General features: G+C 36.1%; 2 protein-coding genes across 2 annotated transcripts; one reads left to right on the top strand and one right to left on the bottom strand.

Annotated features, from left to right (window-relative positions):
* The first annotated feature begins 6,281 nt into the window (after window positions 1-6,281).
* Window positions 6,282-8,898, top strand: cart4 (cocaine- and amphetamine-regulated transcript 4). The gene is made up of 3 exons (XM_026930111.3): window positions 6,282-6,524; window positions 6,804-6,884; window positions 8,613-8,898. Exons 1-3 carry the CDS (start codon window positions 6,396-6,398, stop codon window positions 8,718-8,720), a joined length of 318 nt encoding a protein of 105 aa, XP_026785912.3. The 5' UTR covers window positions 6,282-6,395; the 3' UTR covers window positions 8,721-8,898.
* A 2,451-nt stretch (window positions 8,899-11,349) lies between these two features.
* On the bottom strand, window positions 11,350-18,983 carry jtb (jumping translocation breakpoint). The gene is made up of 6 exons (XM_026930182.3): window positions 18,785-18,983; window positions 17,082-17,182; window positions 16,461-16,501; window positions 14,655-14,740; window positions 13,796-13,875; window positions 11,350-12,924 (listed from the first exon to the last, which is right to left on the bottom strand). Exons 2-6 carry the CDS (start codon window positions 17,168-17,170, stop codon window positions 12,768-12,770), a joined length of 453 nt encoding a protein of 150 aa, XP_026785983.1. The 5' UTR covers window positions 17,171-17,182; window positions 18,785-18,983; the 3' UTR covers window positions 11,350-12,767.
* Between the last annotated feature and the right edge of the window lie 405 nt (window positions 18,984-19,388).

Below are 19,388 nucleotides of genomic sequence, written 5' to 3'. Positions count from 1 at the left end.
TAGCTGTGAATATATATTTAGCTGGTGAGCCATTATGTTTTCCTCAGGCTTTAAGTTGATATTAAGATATTAAGCATATTCATAAAAATTATTGAAGCTTTGGAGCTGCTGGTGCAGTGACTCAGACATGCCTGCAAAGTTTTAACTCCTAAACCACACAGCTTTAATTTAATTCCTAACTATCATCTAAGCTAATCTATTAAAACTTTCATCACATTTTCGGACTACGAAAATATAAACTATAAAATATTAAATTTATTAACAGAGAAAATGGCTGCTTCCAGATCCCTAACAACCTACTGACATACAAGGCAATAAATAAGGTGGGACGCACAAGCTATTATCATGCTTCAGAGGATACTACTGCATGACAAAAACATTGCTAATTTTCACTGCTCACCATTCATTTGCATAGAAGTTACTGCTGCTGCAGCAAATCACCTCAGGGCCCACATACAGAGCTTTTGGATGGTTTAACTAATGTTAACCATTTTAAACACAGCCATAGTTGAAAAAATATCACATTTAAATATGCTGTAAGAGAAGCAGAGACATACTTATTTCTTCTTTGACTGTGTGTCGGCTGAAAACGGTTGGTCAGGCCACACAGGCTGACCCCGATAGGTACCAAGTCATATGCATATGAAAGACCTGCCAAATATACATCATACCCTCATGGGGAGAAATTGGAAATTAGTAACCTAACTAGCAGCTAACAGCTCAGCAGCTAATCACTGGACTTCAGCGAACATTAACCAGATTCCTCTGGCAGTGTTTGTTCTGACTGCCGCATACATAAAGGTATACTCGGTTAACTGTTTTGGAGTTTAAAATTCAACTCAAACTTTAACATTATATTTAATTGTATTTTATTTCTCTTTAATTATAGAAACAATATAGTTACTATAGTGATGTATTATAAATGTAAGGGAGTCTGGGTTGACCTTCTTGGAGCGCTGCCACTGCGACCCCCACCAGGAAAAAAAGAAGGAAAATGAATGAAAAATTGAATAAATACATGTATTAATCTTACATTAAACATCCAATTGTCACATACTTTCAGTAGGTATTTTTGTCAGAATTCACTTTTTATCTAAATCATTCTTGGTTGAATGTTTTAGGATGACTTTGAGCAAATCCAGACTGGTAATAACAAACCTTTCTTTACTTCAAATCTTTGCAATTATAAAAGTACAGATACCTGACATTCTCACCACCCCAACCTGTCTCATTACTACTCTCACATCTCCTCAACTGAAGACTTAATTAAAGCACATTTCATCTCAGTCTGCAGGCTATCTGACATAAGCTATCACCTAAAGGTGTCAAAACAGAGGAAGGACATGCAGATAATGGATAGACTCGCTGGACGTGACTCAGATCACACTTAGGATTCACTAGGTGGCACTTAGGGTCACCTAAAGATCATTATTATCAGTTTTTCAAGTAAAGATATACTTACATTTATTACCATTATGAACATAAGTATAATCTCACATGACCTAATTTACAGCATTTTAGTAAAATTTGCAACAATTTTGCTCAGAATTTAGCTATTTTCCCTGTTTTTCCTTTAAATGTCAAAATTATTGAAAATTTCCTAGACTAAATAGTAATTCTCGTCTTCTAAAACAGAAATGGTCAAATAAAATAGTACAAACCTTCCAAAAATCACTAACAGTGTAGTATTACTTTCCAACACTCTTTGTTTATATCTTTTGGTACTAGTCAAAGTAAAACATATTCTATTCGTTTTATTCTTTAAAATATCTCTGGGTGAGTCAGTCAGTGATCAGATTTCTTGCAGTAGCATTGCTACAAGTAGTAACTGTTAGTTTAATTTCATTTTCCAATAGTGAGGTGGAAAATGATTTTAAGCTAGAACGTTGACAATTTTATTGAATTATTAGAAAAGTAGCATTAAAATACATTATTACAGTATATAGCTATACACTATACAGGGTGTCTGAAAAGTCAGGAACCAACAAGCATAAAACTACATGTACATAATTTTGCATTAATTATTCACAACATATGCTCCACGTGTTCACCCTTATGCTTTGTGCATTTTCTCTGCCATGGTATCATGTTTTTGTGGATTTTCTTCAACATATTCAGATTAAGATATTTGCTCAACATATTTTCATTGGTTCCTGACTTTTTGGACACCCTGTATAATACAGTATTTACGCTGACTCTGTTATATTTCTTCTTAGTTGGTTCTAAGGACTGTTAACTTGAGGTTACTTGAGGCTATATAGTCTTACAATTCGCTTTAATGGTAAATACACTGACAGTCAAAAGAACTGTAAACTGGAATTTTTTGAGCTTTCATTTTAGTATTTTTGTTTAATTTAACTAATTTAAACTACTCTAAACTACTCTAAAAAGGAATATGTATAAGTGAATCAAGAGATGCTTAATATTAGATGTTGAGAGAATTGAGAAATGTTAGAAATGACTTGATTTCATACATTCATTCAGAGTCCTGTTATGCTCTGAGAGTGAGCAGTTAATAAGTTCCACAAAGATTTATATTTCTATTCTGTATGAGATTGTTACAGAAAACACAGACAATAATTGTGACTAAAATGTAATAAAACACAAGAAATCTCACCTTTTATAAATCCTTTGTATGTAGTTGCATCCTTTTTCTCTCTCCTGAAGATAGATTGTTGGTATACATGTGCCAAACAAGCTGATTACTGGGCTTACACATATTTGCTTTTAGCAGATTTCTTCAAACCTGATTACGACTTTAAACTGATTTAAGATATAGTATCATGCTGTTTAGAAGACCAATTGAATAATATGATATCTGATAAGATAATACAATGATCAGATTATTAGTGTGCTGCAGTGAGCTAAGATCACTAAAAAGTGACAAAAATGTGTCATATATTGCACACAAGATCGCATAATGTGCAATGTAGTCTAATATATTTCACTACAATGTATATAGTTGTCAGTTGTAATACATTTGCATTAGTGCTGTCAAAGCTCCTCTTTCCATCATAAACAATTTTCAGGAAATACCTCATCTAAAACCTCTCACTTACATGTTCATATATAACACAACACAATGACATTTGCCCAGTGGGAAAAAGGCCTCCATCCACTTGTGCCTGTAACACCGGGGCTGTAAAGACAGAAACATACAATGTTCCAGCAGGGAGAGGTTCTGCACATGTGGATGTTTATTTATGTTGTTTATTTGTGTGGATCTTGCATTATTCAGTGCTTCAGGGTCTGCCATGTCTCTCCATCTCCACACTATCAGGCCATTATTCAACTATTCAACTGGGTACCACATTAACCTTGTAGAGCACACTGGATCAAGCAAAGCATTATAAAAAATGTATGACACAATGTGTCATGGTAGAGTCTAATGAAATATCGTTTGACAGAAAAGTCCAAGGTTCTCTATAAAAGTCAAGAAAGTTTACCAAAGTCCCTACAAAACAAACTTATATATTAATTCATTTATTTACCTACTCTTAAGATGACTCATAATACAGAAACCAAAGACAAACTCTAAGATAAGACGAATAATTTTGTATCCATGTGCTTAGTGACATTTTATCTGAGCATACTGGATAGTGTGGCAAATTGAAAATACACGTGTAATTATTTGTATATGTTTTAGTGCAAAACTGTAGAAGAGGCCTCTCTGTCTCAAACACTTAAATTCATATCTAGCTAGTGTTAGAAGAAATGCCCCAAAACATAATCCAAATATTAAAAGTTCATGAACTGTTTATTCTTGCATTTAATATGAATAGGAGCCATGGTGCTGCCAAAACAAACCCTAAGCGCTGGGTGAAAATATCTAAGATTCGTATCATCCGGTCATTATTCCACCTGTTGGTCTTGGATATATGTGCTTGGTGTCATGGCGATTAGGATCTGCTCTCGTTAAGATTATCATGCCTTGTCAGAATCATCGTATGATTCACACATCACAAGAATCCACACCTTTTCTGATGTAGAAAAAATTGGATGGCCTTCTTTTAGAGCACGAAGAGGACACAATTATACCAGAGGAGCATTTTAGGCTTAAAAAAACTATAAAACTATTTGCACATTTTACCTTTTACACTTTCTACAATATTTTTACACTTATACATTTTACACTTACTAATTTTTTCAGCATTTGAAATCACCATTCAGAACCTAGATGAACACAGACGTTTCTTGTTTATTAACCAATTTACTTGAGACAAATCTATGTTTTTAACCACCATAACGCATTCACACAGACCTAGCAAACATGTGAGTGGATCCCCTGGAGCTTCACGTGAACCTAAGCATGGGACAGCTTCCCTTGGGAGGGCAGGGTGGAACCCATCAATATACTCTGTTTAACACAAATGTATATTTTGCACACTAATTCCATTTAAATCTAATTTTCTTCATCATATGATTATTGTCTACTGTTAAATAGGAACAAAGCTTATTATTAATGACAATACTTTCAAGTCTTATTGCATTATTAAACAATAGCTCAAACCAAAACGGATAAGCCACAGCATATAAAAGTCTGAAACAGGCTCATGTGTGTAGTGCAGTAAAGTGGTAATGTTTTTTTGTGGTTCAAGATAATGGCTAATCTTAATTGACCTCAAACTGATAACCTGACTTGGTCATGCAGGTTTCTACTTTATAGCAGCAAGAGACTTTAGCCTTATCTTTCCATGGAGTAAAGCACTGGGTAAATATAATCTTTCTTCAGCGAACAATCTGGCAGCAGCCTTCTGTACTAACTGTGAACAGGACAATAGGAACTGATTAACCTCACTGCATAGTGAGTTACTGTAGTCAATGCAAGAAGAAATAAATGTATCAGTTATTTTCTCCAGTTCATAAAAAAAGAGAATATATATGGGGAAAGATGGACAAGCTTATTAATAAGAATGTTAATGTGATTAGTGGGATTAAAATTAAACTATATTCTCACTTGCCCTCATTTAATTGGTGGAATTGAAAGCCATCCATCTCTTGATATCTTCAAGACAATTAATTAGAGACATTTAATAGCAGCTGTCATTGGATTTCAGGTGACATATATAGCTGTGTGTCTCCCATGTAACAAAGAAAGTTAACATTGTGCTGCCAGATAATTTGCTCTAACAGGAGGCTATGGGTCCTAAGATAAACCCTTGTGAAATGCCACAAGTTATCATCTAACAATAATTCACCAATGAAACTATTAGGGTTGATCAATGCATGTATATTTAGCATCTCCTTCAAAGTTATTTTGAGGAAAAATGGACAATAGAATAAATAATCCACCTCGTTCGGGTTTGTTCAACCAATGACTGTATTTCATAGGCACCTTCTCAATCACTGCTGATGATGTGTTACAGATGCCTCAGTGAAGTGGGCTAAAAAATTTCATCAAATGCACAGAAAATCTAGGCAGCCCTTCACTGAACGCGACTGTCACTGATAGTCTGCATGAATCTACAGAATGGGTGTAACACAATGCCATTATCTGTATCTGTTTATTGCTCAAAAATTTTGAAACTTGGCAACCCTCCTCTGAGCTTCCTTGAGCTTTCTCTGAGCTCCATATTAAAATAAAAACCTCTCGTGACTTTTATTTTTTGTTTCATCCTGCAATGAATCCCGATGAATACACCTATTCTGAAGCTTACTGGATAGCATTCCAAAACAACAACAACAACAACAACAACAAGAGAACCTGATTACTTCACCACCTACTGTTTGGATATGTACTCATTTTTGTTTAATTTGTTTTGTTCTGTTCAATCCGAATAATATACTCGTACTTGGTTACACCCCTAGTCTACAGTCTGGGCTAGAAAGAAATCAGCCCCAGCGTTGCTTCTTCATACCATTTGGTGTATTTTTTGTGTACCATTGTTCTTGGTAGGTTCCACAAACGTCCAAAAAAATCTGATTTAAGATATTTATTAAAAGCAGACAATCTGATGTGGATGTCTTTATACCCGGCACCCCTGCAAACTGAGATCCAATAACATCACTGAAACTTTTAAATAGAAAAATCCCAACATGCAGTATAGGGTTCCTCAGCTTGTTCAGTCAGGGCTGGCTAGTTCTCTCTCTCTCTCTCTCTCTCTCTCTCTCTTTGCTTGCACACAGTAAATCTGACGTTTACATGCACTACATATCAGCTGTCACCTTCTTTTCTCCCTCTTTTGGGACTATCTTTTGACCTTATTTTGCAGTTAGCATTTGAGAGACTCATTTACACCTGTCGGAAAAGGACGGGAGTGATGACGTCACGTGAATGCGTCAGTCCGGCGCTCGCGCTGTATAAATAGAGAAAGTTTTGCTGCAAGCAGAGAATCTGAGGAGGAAGACGGGAGGAAGTTTGGAAACTGTCTGCTTTAAACTCTTCCTCTAGCAACATGGACAGCATCAGGACAGCGGTGTATCTCGGCGTGTGTGTGTTATTGCTCAGCACTGTGTGTCAGGCTCACACTTCTCTGGACCACCGACTGCCCATGTCCGAGGAGCAGCTAGTCACCAGAGACATGGTAAACAAACAAACAAATAAACAAAAACTTTTATGCACTATTTCATATTTTAGTATGGAACATGGCTTCTCTGATTGCAGGTGTTCCTCAGATGCATGTGATTAAAATTTTATAAAGATACTAAGATGGATAAAATGATCAGGTGTGTCTCTTGCCTTAGTGTCAGGTTTTACATATATACATATATATATATATATATATATATATATATATATATATATATATATATATATATATATATATATTTTTTAAATATATTTGTTTCCATATTTTGCTCAGGCTGAAGCACTGGAAAGCCTTCTGGAAGGAGATGGAGACAATCAGATAGCACTGGATAAAAGAGCAAGCATCATTCCGAGGGTAAGAACTTATTTTAATAACTAATACAGCTGAGTACTTTCTAATGTTTTCACACTTTAGCATGAGAAATGATGTCTGATTTATTTCAGCTGTGGAAATAAATCAGCTGTATTTTTTTTTCTTCTGGATGATACGATTGTAGAGTGAAATTCAAATCCTTCAGGATCACTTTAAACACTTATCTTTGGCTATATGTAAAGGAACATCATGTGTTATTGAATTAATATCTAGCCTACAGGATTACGTTAATGCTCTTTAATGTTCCTTAATGCCTAGGCTGCCTTTTATAAAGAATCTAGGTTTATATAAGGTATATATATATATATATATATATATATATATATATATATATATATATATATATGTGTGTGTGTGTGTGTGTGTGTGTGTGTGTATATAAATATATATATATATAGTATAGTATACTGTGTGTGTGGGGGTATGTGTCCATATATGTGTCCCAAAAGTCTCCATACATAGTGGAATTTAACACTTTTTAGCAAAATGTAACTTTATATACAAAACATCCTCTACATGATTGCCATTTCTTTGTAAAGACACATGGAGTCATCTCTCCCACTCATGATGAGCTCGTGTTAACACATCTGTGTTATGAAGTCCATCGTAACCTTGCAACAGCTTCCCGATCCAGCCATGAGAATGATTTCAATACGTTCTTCTTTTGTCAAAGGCATTATTGAAGGCTATCTGAAAAAAAAAATAACAATAATGTGTGTGTATATATATATATATATATATATATATATATATATATATATATATATATATATATATATATATATGAAAGTATGAAAAGTATGAAAGATTTTGGAAGACATTTTGCTAAAAAGTGTTAATTTCTATGTATGGAGACTTTTGGGACACTGTATATTAGGCTACTCCTATGCATTCAGATTTGGTGAATTACAGAATACAGTTTGATGATTTTACAGATTGATTGCAGTGAATTCAGGTATATTTGGATATCAGGTAAATTGAGACAGTTTAACTTAACAGCATTTATTTTCTGTACAGATATGTGAAAGTCAAAGGTTACGTCACTAAGCTCTTGGATCGGAACAGCTTGATTGATGCAACATGACTTAATTCATGTGACATCAGATAAGGGGGTGTGGTCAGCATCAGACCAGAAGTTGACCCCAAAAAGGTCGAGAAAGGAAAAATTCCAATTGCTTTGGCCATATTTTGAAAGGTCACAAAATTGTCATGACTAATATTATTACACATATTTATGATACATAAATGTACCACTGTAACAAATTAAGCATAAAGTTAGTTCAAATGCACACTTATAATTTATTCATTTCAAACTTCTGAAAGATGTAATTAAATTGGGTTTCAGTCAGTGTAAGCCATGCATCTTTAGTATATAATCAACATTTTTCTTTCACAATGTAGTCAACACCTTGAGGATTCAGAAATGTGTTGGGGGATTTTGTTTTATTAATGGCAAGAAAGTTCAGACAAGTGAAAACTATATGTCCAAAAACTATATGTCCCGCTGTATCTGAATTCACCCTAAATCTTTTTTTTAAACCATTGTAGATATTTTGAGTATTAACAATGAAACCAGTACAGTAATGTCATGTGGCCATTCTGCATCAAGGAACCGATCAGATATTCTGCAATTGCAACCTTGTCCGCTACATAATTACATGGTGCAGTTACACAGGTTTATGATGATTATATGCACGTGTTGGTGTTTAGTGTGATGTAGGAGAGCGGTGTGCCCTGAAGCACGGACCACGCATCGGCCGTCTGTGTGACTGTATGAGAGGGAGTGCATGCAACACCTTCTTCCTGCGCTGCTACTGACTGAGCTTGCAGATCTACACTTCCCATCAGGCATAGTGTGGCTAGCACTGATGGGATCTTACGTTGCTGATGTCTTAAAACTGTTGTCTAGTTCGTAAACGTCTCATGTATGTTTGATAAAGACACATGTATGGTTACATTTATTTATTTTTGTTTAATAAAATGTCTTTAAGACTCATTGATTCTGTATAATTAATATCCAATTCTTCATTTATTCTGATATGCATTTATATAGATACTATACATTATAAAGGTATATATGTATGTATGTTAAAACATTATAATTCCATTAAGGTAGGCATTTCCAATAAGGGCGGCTAATATCAAGCAGGTGACTGTGACATAGGTGAAATGATCTATTGTATTCATTTATGTGAAATGTGACCACATATCGTGAATGCATTCTTGAAAGAATATTATCAAGTCATATAATTAAAAGACAAACATTAAAGGGTACAAAGGTGAGAGTTTTTTATTTAATGGCACAAATGCAACAGACCTAGTAATTACAGGCCAGCAGCTAAATATATCCAGCTGTACTGACCAATGGGTTTTTATCTGATTGTAGTAATAGGTTTTTGGCGTCTGATGTTCGCATCAAAGGTTTTTGACTCGGTGCTGAACTTTACGGAGCACTAACTGAGCATCTCTGAATACATTTCCTAAAGCAGAGCACACTGAGAATTAATGACATTGTGCCCTTTCCTATGTCAGAGAAGACCTTTATCAGTAGCCAAACAAGATAATACACACTGCATTCACATCAGTGAAGTTTGCCAGCTCATCACTGACATGGCATTTATGTGAATAAGGCACCAAATGATCCAACTGAAATGGAATAAAAAATTATCCTGAACCTGATTGTAATCTGTTGTTTGGGTAAATCATGACCTGGACATTTCAGTTCTGTTCTAGACATTTGTAGCATACTCACATATGTGGCTGGGCTACACAGAGTGATCCAGTGTCCAAATGATTTACCTGCATGGATTATTACATTTATGCTGCTATATGGTGCTATTCACTTATCTCAGAAGAAGTAAAAGTAATGTGTTTGACGGAATCTTTAATAGCTTTAAAAAAAACCTTCAAATTGTCAGCTAGAAATGTTTTCAGACAGGCATGGGTCACTGGTCTGTTTCGAGTGACATAGGAGAAGCTCAGGACTTTTTCAGCAGAGTGATCATCCTCACTCATCCTTACTATCCCAAGCTTGACATGACTGTTTATTTAGGTTTGTATAGTTTTACATATCATTACCTGTGTGGATGCAAGGCCAGCAGAGAAGATTCCACTGGAGCCCATCAACACCAGTCAGAATTTGTGAGTACAAATTAACAACCTGGACCAAGCAATTCATTGTATGACTGGGCAATGAATTCTGAATTAGGGTCCAAGCATCAAGTGTTTTTGGCCTATTTATTATTTTCCAAAACTTTGGCATTTTTAGGTGCTTGGCATGCTTGAAAACTCACGAAACCTGGCACAAACATCATCCATGGTGGTCATCTTCTGGTGGTCAAGTTCTGGCAAAAGCCTGGAGCCAGGGGAGGCCTGAGGGCTTGATAGCTTGACAGCATTCAACATACTTCTTGTCTATGTGCATCCAGTTTCACCAACATGCACAGAACATGCACCAGTGATAGGAATATGGGTCTCCTCAAGAGAAACAAATTTTACAATTGCATACACTAACTCAAACCAAATTTGTTCAGCATGATTTCGAGATGTCCATGATGCAAAATTGGAAAGGAATTTTTGATACCCCAAAGGATTTTGCAATGGCGAAGCAATCAATTGACAGGTCACACAGTGCACAAAAGTAAGTGTGGCATAATTCTACTGTAGATGGCGCGATGTGGCTCAAACCACACATGTATGTTCTATGATGAGGAATAATCACATGCACATGCCAAATGTAATTTATTGTCATAGCAACACCAAGTGACAACAGGAAGTGAGACATCAGCATGATGTCAGTATATCCATGATGCTAAATGGCCAGGGGATTTTTGATATCTTGATGTGGTATAGCAGGAAGTGGGGCATAATAAATGTGGCTCAAAGTTCACAAATCTGTTCAGTGTTAAGATCCACTGGCTCATGAAACAGACACTGCTGCACCCTTGGTGCTTGGGCCCACTACTCGCTGCTTGCAGGTATATTTGATTTTGTTTCTCTTGTTATATTTACAGTGCCTGAGCATACCATTTAAATAGAACACTATTTACGAAGCTCTTACATATTTGAAGACAAGATCGACCCATGCAAAAATTAACACAGGTGGCATAACTGTGTTGAGGAAAAGATTTTAACAGCTTTCTTGGAGTTTGCAGACATGTGAAACGAAGGTGAAGAACAATTCTGGTATGTCTAATAAACACTATTGTTCTCTGCATGTTTCACCCTATACAGTGCAAAATGGGAAAGAATTGATCTTGACTGAAAAAAATCTCAGCATTGCCAAATTGGTCCCTGTCAAACTGCACTCACTTCTTAAATTTTTAATCACATTTCAGTGGTATAAAATGCTTGAGAAATAGTCCTCACTTGAAAATAATTTGCTTTATGAAGAATACCAAAACATGTAGATCAACATGTGCTGTTTAAAAAAAATACACAACAATAATTCTTTCTATTTGGTTTATTCCACAGTTCTCCTTTTAAATACAGAGAATAGGAAATGTCTCACATCTTTCATAAAAATACATTATCTACAGTCAGGTGGACCAGTAAAACTGGCTAAAGAGAAAACAGCATGCAGCCTTTTCTTCATTGCATCAATGAAATCAATAAAACTCAACTTTTGCAAACTAGTTTTACATTGCCAGAGAACACACATGACCAGACGGGCATGGTGTAGTAAAAGATCAGCTGTGTACCTGAAACCAGCGACTGTAGCTTCTGCTTGTGCAGAAAAAAAGGACATTAGACATATCCAACAATTAGTAATTAGCTCATTTAAAAAGTAACCTATGCACATTAACCTACATAATAGAGTTTAGTTATGTTTTAGATGGAGTAAATGTCAGCAGCAATATGTGCAGTGCCTGGCATGTATTTCATAAATAAAACCTCAAACTGGTGATGAGACACAATGAAAACTATGCACAAAATAATCAAACACTTATAGTTAAACAGAAGCAGTGTTTCAGAACCAAAATCATAAGGACTGGAATCCGAAACAAAACCACAAAATTTTAAACTGAAAATTGAAATGCAGTCTTTTGTAAACTGTTTTGTGAGCAAGTTTGCTCTAGTTTTACTGATCATGTCTATACATTATCAGCAAAACTAGAGCAAACTAGAACATTTCTCAGGTTCCTATGGGACATAAGCATGTGAAAATAATCATTTTTTACAATAAAACAAACAAACAAACAAAAACCTGATTCCTGTGTCCATGTTTACATTCCCTGTAATTTGATTTGCAACACACTTATTAAAACACACAGTAAAGCAGGGTCAGATTCATTCTGTAATTAAAATATCTCAATACGACAGTCAGGGCAAATAATATTTAGCAGAATTCTAAACACAATACAATTTAATTTGGAACAAATATCAAAATGAACTCTCTTTTTACATAAGATCAGTACAGTGTTAGTGAGAACATGTAGTATCAGCTGTGCATTATCTGCTAGGGAACAGAAAATCTTAAGTACAAATCTCACACATAAGCAAACTGTTAATCCTTTCTATTATAATGTCTGCTGATTTAGATGCTGACTTCCTTATTAAATCCTGGTGGTTTCACAGTTAAAAGTTCACTGAAAAATATCATGAGCAACTTGTGTGAAAAGATGTTGCATGGAAGCAGCAATCTGCCATCCACATCTGCTGTCAAAGTTAAAACAATAAACACTGTGTCCATCCATCCAGATATGACAAGCTTTGTCTACAAGTGTCCAGTGAACACACCCCAGGCCAGTTCAACTGGCTACTACAGCAGTGCTAGAACACTGACAAAATGATGATCACTGTAACTCTGGAGCGCTTTAGATCTTCTCATCACATGTACAATACTTCTCAATACAGTTCTGAGTACTAAATAGATTCAATCTGCCTGCGAACCTTTTCCGAGGCTTGGCGGTCTAAAGACCTCTGCCGGCCGATCACCACTAGTGCAAAGACAACAGTAAGGCCTAACATGGCACCCTCGAATTTCCAAAAGAGGTGCTCCTCCATCACTGCTGAGCGGCAGCTAGAGACACACACACACACACACACACACAAAAAAGAGGATGATCATGTAACATTTTATTGTGAATCTGACTGGATGAACACTACAGTGAGGTTTCTATCCACCTGTTTTATGCAGGTTTTAAATTTGTGCATAATAACTAAAATACCATAAATAAATTTTTTTTTTAAAAAAATTGCGATGTCAGCGTACTGAAAGTGGTAAAGTTTTTTTTTTTTTATTATTTAAGTACATAATGGCATAACTATGTATTTCAGTATCAGTTACTATGTAGCCAAATCCCAAACTGCACATTACCATGCACATTACAATGTGTACTCTTCAGAGTTTTGTTCAAAAACTAAATTTAGTTTCTTTTTTATAACTGACTGATTCAATTATTGGTTAGACCTCTTTCATTTTTCAGTGTAAGCTTAAGTTAATTAACCAGAAAGACATTTTTCCTAACCTTTTTTTTCCACCTATCTTTATGAAGGGTGCCAATAATTCTGGAGCTGACTGTATTTAGTATGTGGTATCAGCCACATGTGTACTGGCCATGGGAATGCAGAAAGCTTAACTGTGGCTGCTAAAGGCTTAACAAGTAAACCAGCATTGCTTGCTAAAAGGTTTTAGTGTGCCGATTTTTTTGGCACACTATTTAGTGTGGTAAGTGTGAGTGTTGGACAGTCTCTGATTCTGTGTTCGAATGATGCTCTTTTGATAATGTAATCTTACTGGAGCTCTTTATATCATTCAAAAGAAACACACAATAATTGGCATTTGCGAAACATTTGGACGATCCAAATGAAAATACCATTTAAGTCATTTGACTGTCAGAGCCAGAAAGATGAGATTAGTGAAAGGAATAACGTTGAGAAACAATATTCACCTTTTGTACTCATCTTTGTTGGACTTGGTACAGTTAATCCTCTCCACGTATCCTGTTTGGATGCAGGCCATTTGCGTCTTCTGCAGAGATAATAAGGGGAGATTTAACGCAAGCCAAAAGGAGATTAGTAAAGTTCCATGGCTTTTACTGCACATGTTAAATACAATCACAAAACCTATAATGTGGAGCAAACTTTTAATGGAATATTTAAGGAATAAAACACAACATGGCATGCTGTTATAAGAAAATAATCAGTGATCGGGTGGTGCAATGGTGTAGCTTGCTACCACCCAAATGTTAATTATTTTCCAATAACAGCACCTCCCAAAGTGTTTTGTCTGTCTTATACCACAGCAATTTACTGAATTTATTAATGAACAATATATCGTACTTTTATCTGTTCATAGTTGCAATTAATATTGTGGAACATCCACAAGTTAGTTCCTGTTAACATTTGTGTTTAGATTTTGAATGTTTGAGCCTTCATACTCCCTGGTTAGTTGTGTGATACGGGACAGCTGGCTGGTGGGAACTGGCAAATGACAAAATTGGGGAGAAAATAGGGAAAAAAATCCAAACAAACAAAAAAAAAACCCCACTCTTTCACTTTTCAGAGCATCTTATTAATATTATGTTAGACAAAAATGACAAAAAAAGGAGTTTTTGTTTTCTCTAGAATGAGCGCATTAATATAAACCTGTTATCTGAAATATAGTGAGCACTACAGTCAGAGCTGCTGCTATAGAAAATTAATCAACACCTTCTGACCAATCATATTTAAGAATTCAACAGCACTGTGGTATAATAATCATAATAGCAATAGACATTGTTTATGTAGTTTTCCTGATACAATTCTTACCGTTTGAAAAGCACTACACAAAGTGCATTCTTTCGCAACTACAAACTCTTCCACCTGCCAGCATGGCATGGTCACCGCCTTTGTTACTGCAATTCAGAAGCATAAGCAATACCAAAATGTTAAGGTTATTACCACACTGATTTACACTAGCTATGTTTATGTTTAATCTGACAGTTCAATCAATCTGAAGAGAAGATGTTTATGTATACACTCCAATAGGCCCAGTGGCTCTGTTTACATGCGCATATTTACATCAAACTAAATAAATTCATTCTGGGTGCAGAGTATGATTGAACTGTTTACATGTACCTTAGACTAGGCAATCTGCTGAAAACTATAGTATACTGTATGCATGTTACACATAACCCAAACTAAATTTATATGCATGTGAGGAGCAGCATACTGTGTCACCATGTTACAAAAAAAAAAGTGAAGATGTAAAAAGTAGCTAACCATTTAATTCAGCATGTTGGCTAAATGCTCATTTGCATTGTTTATAAGTCTTTATATTATAAAGTCTTAAATGGTAGTAAGATTGTCCAAACTTCCCACTGAGATTAATAAAGTGATCTATATCTATTTTCTTTTAGACCCTTTTCCCTACTATGTGATGAATTCTATGTGATGAAATTCATCACAGTTGGGAAAATATGACAGCGAAGGCACTATTCATGAATGAGAATGTTGATCCACCTCCTGTATTTTGTATCTCATTATCACTCTGGAATCAAGAACTTTGTTGGCAAAAACAACAAGATCAGACGACACATCTGAGACACATCTCTTTTTCATGAGATTTTGTCAAGATTTTATCAAACTTGACGAAAATGTTCACGCTCCACTTTCCAGTGTGCCTACTTGCAAATAAAAAGATTAAGTAGTAAATATCTTAATTTAAAAAAAAAAAAAAAAAAAAAAAAAAAAAAAACCATTAATTTTTTTTTTTTAAACCATCTGCTAGCTAATGATTGAGGTATTCACCATATTTCGATAAATGACCACATGCTCACACATCACGTGTGGTGTAGACTTGTCATTAGTGCTAAATTATGGTGGAATATGTAAGGCATGATCCATGGCTAGGCGTACATTACACGATTTTAATGCACGACATGAAGCGCAAGGAATTAAAATCGTGTAACGCACTTTTGTTATCCCGCTTTTACCATGGTCACTTGGCAGCATTGACAAGTTAAAGCTGTCACTGATGTTTGCAGTGCAAAATTTGACTGAAAGGGCAAAAAATAATGGTTAATTTTCATTAGTTATTTTATATACTGGTCGTTAGATCTAGAATTCTGCCTGCTCTAAACTACAGAGATAAAGTAATGCAAAAACATTACATTTATTTGAATTAATTATAATAAATAGCTATTAGAGAGAGAGAGAGAGAAATTGTTACCTGCATCTCTGCCGTGTCTAAGCTGTGAGTTTAACTACTGTATGCAACTGTAACTGTATGCTACTATGGTTACAATTGTTCACAGGCAGCGCATTAATTTCAAACAGTGATTAAATTGACTGGAACTACCTGTGCATTCAACGGTTTGAACGCACACCTTCCAGCCAATCAGAATCGAGTGAGTATTCAGACAGACCATGGTATAATCAGTATTAAGGGACTGTAGGAATATCAATGCTGATATATAGATATTCTAGCAGTGTATAAGTATCATGATAAAAGTGAGGTGATTTTGTGTGGTGTTAGCATTTTTGCAGTACACGCATACATGCACACAGACTCAGACATTCGCACACATATAAATGAGCTGTAATTGTCAGTAATGACTGTACAGCTACACATACCTGTGGTCTTCTCCTCACCAAGAAGTGCTGCCCCAAACACTCTGAAAACACAAAATAAAAGGGCAAAAGATTACCAATAAAGCGGATGTGGTATGTCGTTATCTCAAGGCATTATGTCGGTTAAATATACTCTCAAAAAAGGGTACTTTTCTTGCCCCTGGATGGTACCCTCAAGGATACATCTTTTGTATCTTTGACCTATTAATTTGCATGTACCTTGAATCATTTTTAAAAAGGTACGATATATCTAGATTTCCAATTCAAAGATACATATTAATGGTAAAATATGTACCTGTGACAGTACCACCCCAGCGACAAGGAAAGGTACAGTTTAGTACCCTTGTTTTCTGAGTGTGTATCAATTCAAAATAAGATAATATTTTAAAATAATGTGACAATAACTCAAAACCATAATATCTTGAGTTATTAAGTCAAAAAATAAGAAAGTGAGTTAAAATAATAATATATTATCATGAAATAACAACATGGCACTTAAACTTTAAAAACACAACTCATAACGTTGTGCTGTGGGTGTGAAATGAACTTTTTTGACACAGAAGCAAATTATATAATGTATGTGTCTGCATTATACTGTATGATGCTGTATTCTTGTGTGCTAACCTGAGAGAGACCAATCCCCAGAAAAGTGCGTGCAGGACCAGAACTCTGGGTCTTAAACATGACATGGGAATCCTGCAGTCACTCTCCATCCCTCAGCTCAGCTGTGAGGAAAAACAGCACAGCTGTAGTTTACAAACACCTCAGAGCTTTAAACAGACATTATACTAAACACCAACAAACCCTGAGAACATGAGATAAGCGGTGAGTGTAACATGTAAACTTTGAGACAGACATCAACAATTCAATTAAGACATGATATACAGATAGAAACATGAATTAGATTTAGAAAAGCACAGAAAAATTAACTTTTGTGGTACTTATTGCAAGTTTCCTAAGGTGCATGAGCTAACAATGGTAATGGTAACTTAACTGTGAGACATAATGTAGATAATTATTTTAATTTTGAAGAATTCCCTATTCTGACTGGTCAGAAGTTTTGATTAATTTTCTATAACAGCACCGATGGTAGTCAATCTGCACATCCATCTATTTTTCCGTACCGCTTATCCTACACAGGGTCACGGGGGAGCCTGGAGCCTATCCCAGTGAACTCAGGGCACAGGGCGGGGGACACCCTGGACGGGGTGCCAATCAGCCACAGGGCAGGGCACAATCGCACGCACAATCGCACACCCATTCACACATTACCGACAATTTGGACATGCCAATCAGCCTATAACGCATGTCTCTGGACTGGAGAGGAAACCCCCGGAGCACGGGGAGAACATGCAAACTCCGCACACACAGGGCAGAGGCAGGATTCGAATCCTCAAGCCCAGCGGTGCGAGGCAAACGTGCTAACCTCCAACTGATGATAGTGCCAGCTGTAATTCAAATGATATGATTATCTTAATGCACTCATCCTAACATGTTAACCTTCCTACAGTAATAACTCATTCACAAAGATTTTTATGTTGGACCATCTAAGGCTAATAATAAATGCATTAAACAGTTATTTGCAATGCATTAAGCTGTTACTTAACACAGAAAAACGTCCAATTGTTGATATGGTGAAGTTTTCCCTAAAGAGGAATTTATTTCACATTCATGGAAGGAGTCTCCAGTGTCAGCGCTTTGTAACAGTCTGTAAGGTTTCCTTCACATGAGAGTCTTCAGGACAGAGGACTTCGAGCTTTTCAGTTTGTCAGTAACATGACAAGCTGTGTGTGTGTGTGTGTGTGTGTGTGTGTGTGTGTTTTGTCTTATTAACTTCAGCAGAGATTAAAATACTAGTTTGGGGAGGGAATAATTGTTTCTAGCTGATATAATATGACTAATAACAGGAACTAACTTCCACAACACTAAATACAATTATATAACTAATATAAGGAGCACGGTGTGTCGTTCATTAACACACTGAACATTGTAATTGTTGGCGAACTGCTGTGGTCTACAACAAATAAAACAGCACCCTGGCGTTGATTATTTTCCTATAACAGCGCGCGCTGTCGAAATGATTTCTTATTTACTTACCTGCAAACATTTTCACAAGTTGTAAGCGACCATATCACATTACTGACATCTTAACAAACACATGTAGCTCACCAGCTAACTCATAAATACATAATATGTCAGGATATTTTTCGAGAACTGATAGCTAAATAACGTTACTTTGATATTTAAAGCCAACTAGCTTGCTAGCTAACGCTCTCCACGTACTGCACTGGAGAAAGGGCTAAAAACATGAACCTCCGTATCCTTACCTTAGTTATATTGCCATTCTCAGTCATCCCTTGTAATACAACTAACGTTACTTTTCAGATAACTCTCCACTAAAAACAGTCACACAATCATGTAACAGCTCATAGCTTAGACGTCGTTTAGCCTGATACTTTATTTACACAGAAGTGAACCTGTGACTGTCCGCCATCTTGAATCTGAGAGTTGATATGACGTCACGCCGTTACAACGTGGAGTTTTTCACAAAAGCGACATCACACTTCCGCCTAGCGACCGGACTGGGAAAAGCCCCTCACAACGCACTAACCACACTTTCAAAGGTGTGAAAACACACCAGGGGTGGCACACAGTAATCCCCTATACAGCTAGCTTGTATAATATACACTATCTGGCCAAAGGTATGTGGACACCTGACCATCACACCCATATGAGGTTCTTCCTCAAACTGCTACAAAGTCGAAAGCACACAGTTGTTTATAATGTCTTTGTATGCCGTAGGATTACAATTTCCCTTCACTGGAACTAAGGCGCGCAAACATGATCCAGCATGACAGTGCCCCTGTGCACAAAGCGAGCTCCATGAAGACATGGTTTGAGAAGGTTGGAGTGGAAGAACTCGAGTGTCCT

Source organism: Pangasianodon hypophthalmus, chromosome 23 (assembly GCF_027358585.1).
Source record: "Pangasianodon hypophthalmus isolate fPanHyp1 chromosome 23, fPanHyp1.pri, whole genome shotgun sequence".
Lineage (NCBI taxonomy): Eukaryota > Metazoa > Chordata > Actinopteri > Siluriformes > Pangasiidae > Pangasianodon > Pangasianodon hypophthalmus.
Note: the sequence above shows the minus strand (reverse complement) of the source record. Positions and strands in the feature narration are given on the sequence as shown.

Excerpts from the sequence above, each read along its gene's own strand:
- cart4 (XM_026930111.3), top strand. The coding sequence starts at position 6,396 with ATGGACAGCATCAGGACAGCGGTGTATCTCGGCGTGTGTGTGTTATTG. Across the intron at positions 6,525-6,803 it reads AGCTAGTCACCAGAGACATG|GCTGAAGCACTGGAAAGCCT; the intron begins GTAAACAAACAA and ends TATTTTGCTCAG. Across the intron at positions 6,885-8,612 it reads GAGCAAGCATCATTCCGAGG|TGTGATGTAGGAGAGCGGTG; the intron begins GTAAGAACTTAT and ends GTTGGTGTTTAG.
- jtb (XM_026930182.3), bottom strand. The coding sequence starts at position 17,170 with ATGGAGAGTGACTGCAGGATTCCCATGTCATGTTTAAGACCCAGAGTT. Across the intron at positions 13,876-14,654 it reads TGTGTAGTGCTTTTCAAACG|AAGACGCAAATGGCCTGCAT; the intron begins GTAAGAATTGTA and ends TTATCTCTGCAG. Across the intron at positions 12,925-13,795 it reads AACAAAGATGAGTACAAAAG|CTGCCGCTCAGCAGTGATGG; the intron begins GTGAATATTGTT and ends GTGTGTCTCTAG.